Source organism: Parasteatoda tepidariorum, chromosome 10, assembly GCF_982258835.1.
Source record: "Parasteatoda tepidariorum strain Cologne lab strain chromosome 10, Ptep-v5.0, whole genome shotgun sequence".
NCBI classification, from domain to species: domain Eukaryota; kingdom Metazoa; phylum Arthropoda; class Arachnida; order Araneae; family Theridiidae; genus Parasteatoda; species Parasteatoda tepidariorum.
The window spans coordinates 61,030,775-61,034,475 of NC_141764.1; the positions used below are offsets into that span (position 1 = coordinate 61,030,775).

General features: G+C 35.4%; 1 protein-coding gene across 1 annotated transcript; it reads right to left on the reverse strand.

Annotated features, from left to right (window-relative positions):
• Positions 1-1,416: 1,416 nt before the first annotated feature.
• LOC147802987 (uncharacterized) lies at positions 1,417-2,735 on the reverse strand. Its single transcript, XM_087152808.1, has 2 exons — positions 2,234-2,735; positions 1,417-1,661 (listed from the first exon to the last, which is right to left on the reverse strand). Exons 1-2 carry the CDS (start codon positions 2,733-2,735, stop codon positions 1,417-1,419), a joined length of 747 nt encoding a protein of 248 aa, XP_087008934.1.
• Positions 2,736-3,701: the final 966 nt, after the last annotated feature.

Consider the following 3,701-nt stretch of genomic DNA (forward strand, 5'->3'; position numbering starts at 1 on the left):
AGTGTCAGATGGTGGTGTGTTGAAGAACACTTTGTTTCGGCACAAGTTGTCTGAGAACCAGCTTAACATGCCTGATCCTCGAGAGTTACCAGGCACTCCTAATAAGCAATTTCCGTACATCTTCGTTGGAGATGAAGCTTTCCAACTTCTCCCTGAATTCATGAAGCCCTACAACAGAGCTGCTTTGACGAATGAGAAAAGGATTTTCAACTATAGACTCTCACGATCCAGAAGAGTCGTTGAAAATGCTTTTGGTATATTAACGAAGAAATTCAAAATACTTCAAAACACCATTAAATTTGAACCAATGAAAGCTAGAAAAATCGTAATGGCAAGTTGCCATTTGCACAACTATTTATGCTCAAAAAACAGAACCAAGTATTTGCAACCTCAGGATATTGACAGATACGATGTCCGGACTGGTGCTGTGGAACCTGGGTCATGGAGACAAGACATTGTACAGATGGTACAACTTCAAAGAACCAAAGGCAATTCTACAGTAGGGGCAAAAAGAATAAGGGATGACTTCTGCGAATTTTTCAACACGTCTGGGTCAGTTCCGTGGCAAAGCAAGTGCCTTGTGTAATGTAGATGAATAAGTAATAACATTACTCGTAATATAAAATAAATATGAATATCTACTGTAAAAATAAAATAAAATTCTTACCTCCGAAGTATCAGTCTGTGCGATTTCCAATTGGTCTTTTATGAAGTATATTTCATTGAAATACCAAAGTGAGGGTTCAGAGATGTCATCCGTAGACGTCCCTGAAATTTTTTTTACTCTCGATGGCCTTGAACTCTCTGTTAAAGTTAGTTCTGAGAACATTTATTTTTTGTTTTAATTTTTTCACGGTGAAATCCGGTTTTAACTTTCTCAATGCACCCACGTTTTTTTCAAGTGCCGCACTTTTTTTATTTCTATTGAAATAGTTGTGACATTGAGTCACCAAATCTTAATTTTTCTGTTGGGATTGTGACCTAGAAATTAGGCCGACACCCCTGAACCCTCTACTGTGCCTCACGGTCTGCCGACCTTCACGCCGTTTGTTAAAAAAGATAACAATTTTCTTTATCTACTTCAATAGAACAGGTATCAAATAATAAGTTCCTTACCTTGTTCTTCTACCCGGGTCGGCACGTACCCTAATAAACTCAAGACAGTGACCACAAACTCAATAAGAGACTCCTTCGAATGGTTAACATATGTATATTAACAGCAGTAAACACTACAAAAACAACATGATCTCTACAAAGTAACAAAATCATACTAACTAAAAATTATTGTTCATAGAGTTCTAAGTCTCGTGGCGCCATCTATTGGTTCGTTTTCTGTGAAAAGGAAAATGAATGGTATTTTGTTTTTGACACTCCCCTTTTTGAGTTTCGGAGCATGTTGAACCGAATCTCAATACTTCATTGTCCAAATCTGGATGGTGGGCGAACAACACGTCCAACTCTGGTAGTAGTAGGAACTGAATCAGGAATGTCCGATGATGTTCTTTCTGGCTCATCTTTGGAAGTCTCTGGCAGCTGATCTTCGCTGTTGAGATTGTCCTCGTCCAGTTCTAATGGGCAGAGATTTTGAATTGGTCTGATCAGAATTCCGGATTTGGTCTTAACTTTGGCTCTTCTGATCAGTCCATCTTTACTTGTGTAAACTGAAAGTATTTTTCCCAAGGGCCAATGTATTCTTTTGAGATTATCATTCCAAATCAATATGATATCTCCAACTTTAGGATGGTATGTTGGTTTTCGAACTATCAGTCTATGATGTAGCTGACTCAGATATTCACTACGGAATCTTGCTCGTAAATCTGTCATCAGTCTTCTTCTATACGCAAGTCTTTTGTTTATTTCCGTCTTGTCAGTTAGCTTTAATCTATCCAAGTCCTCAAAAAGATGCAAGTCGAATATGCCACCATGGAAGCGTCACAAAAGGTGTGAAGTGTTAAGCTTGATTTATAAAGATTTAAGCTTGAAAGTCTACGAGGAATTTTGAAGTTGCTCAATTCTTTTAATTCTTCTTTCCATTTTTCGAATCTTTTAATTATTTCGTCGGGCAATTTTGAATCCCAAGAAATCCCAATCTTCCAGCATTCTTGTAGAAGAAGTTTCGGGATCAACGTTATTGGACAAGTGAACCCTATAGGATCGAACAGCTGGTGTGCCATAGATAGGATTTTTCTCTTGGTAACTGGTTCACTATTGTTTTCTTCTTTAACCAACTCACAGGATAAAGTGTCATTTTGCTTGTCCCATTTTAGTCCTAATACTGACACTTCCCTTTCACAGTTGGAATTATCTTGCACAAATTCGTTCATTTCAAGTAGGTTGTTATTTTCCCAGCCACGTAAATCAAATTTAGCAGCTTTCAGAATTCTCTGAGATTCTGATCTAAAATGTTCCAATTCTGATACTGAGTCTACACTTGAAATGCAATTATCAACATACATAGAGTCTTTGATCTTCACTGCAAGACTTTTCAATGGCTCTTCTACCTGATCTAATACATGATTCAGAACAGCCGCAAGTAAGAAGGGGCTACATGATATTCCGAATACTACTCTACAATGTCTATATGTAATTATCTTTTGAGGATCTCCGTCTTTCAACCACATGAATCGTAAACAATCCCTATCAGATTCGTTAAGAGATATTTGTAAAAATGCCTGTTTGACATCCGATATTACTCCGATCTTTCCCCATCTAAACCTATTTAATACAACTGGCATAATTTCTATGAGATTCGGGCCCTTTTCTATGCATTCATTTATTGATACGGAGTTTTTGGTTTTAGCTGATCCGTCAAAAACAGGACGTACTTTAGTGGTTGAATTATCTTTAAAAATTGCCCTATGTGGCAAATAATGTATTCCAAAGCTTTTAGAATAATCATTACCCTCATTAACTTGCTCTATTATACCTTCTTTTTCCCATTGGTTAAAAACCTCTTGATAATCATTTAACCGATTCGCTGATTTAAGGGATTTAACACTCCGTCGGGCGCGTCTCGAAACTTACGGCATCGGGCGCGATGTATCTGTCAGATACATCTCTGTTTTGTGTGTTTTCTGTTAATATGTATTACCTTAAATCTCCTATTTTTACTCTTTTTAGGTCCAGGCTTTTACACCCGGACCTTTTATTAGTTTTTTATGTATATTTTTAATTTTTATTTAATTTTTATATATTTTTTAATATTTTCAATAATAATTTTTATTTACTAATCACAAACGCTATTACAAAAGTTAAATGCTGTAAAAAACATTTAATTAAACATGTTAAACTGTTGAAAAAGTATAAAAAGGACAGTTATGCACAAATAATACATAATATAAAAGTGACAAATCAATTATTATAATTGAATCCGATTCTAAATTTAAGTCAAATTTTTTCTTCCTATCTGTTTTGCCCATTTAAGTATTATTGTCCTTTCCTACATAAAAATCATCATTATTAACATCATCATCGAGTTCTGAGTCATTATAAACACTTTTACTGAAATGACAATCAACTTCACGTGATTCTAAAATATCTTCTTCGTCAGCATCACTTTCATCAAATTCTTCAGCATTTAATTCCTTATTTCCATCACTAAATAGAATACTATGAACTAGCTCTAGGTTTTTCTGATTTTTCAAATCTAAAAAGCGTTTAGCACTCATCGTAGGAAAAAGATAAATCAAAAACGCTCAGGG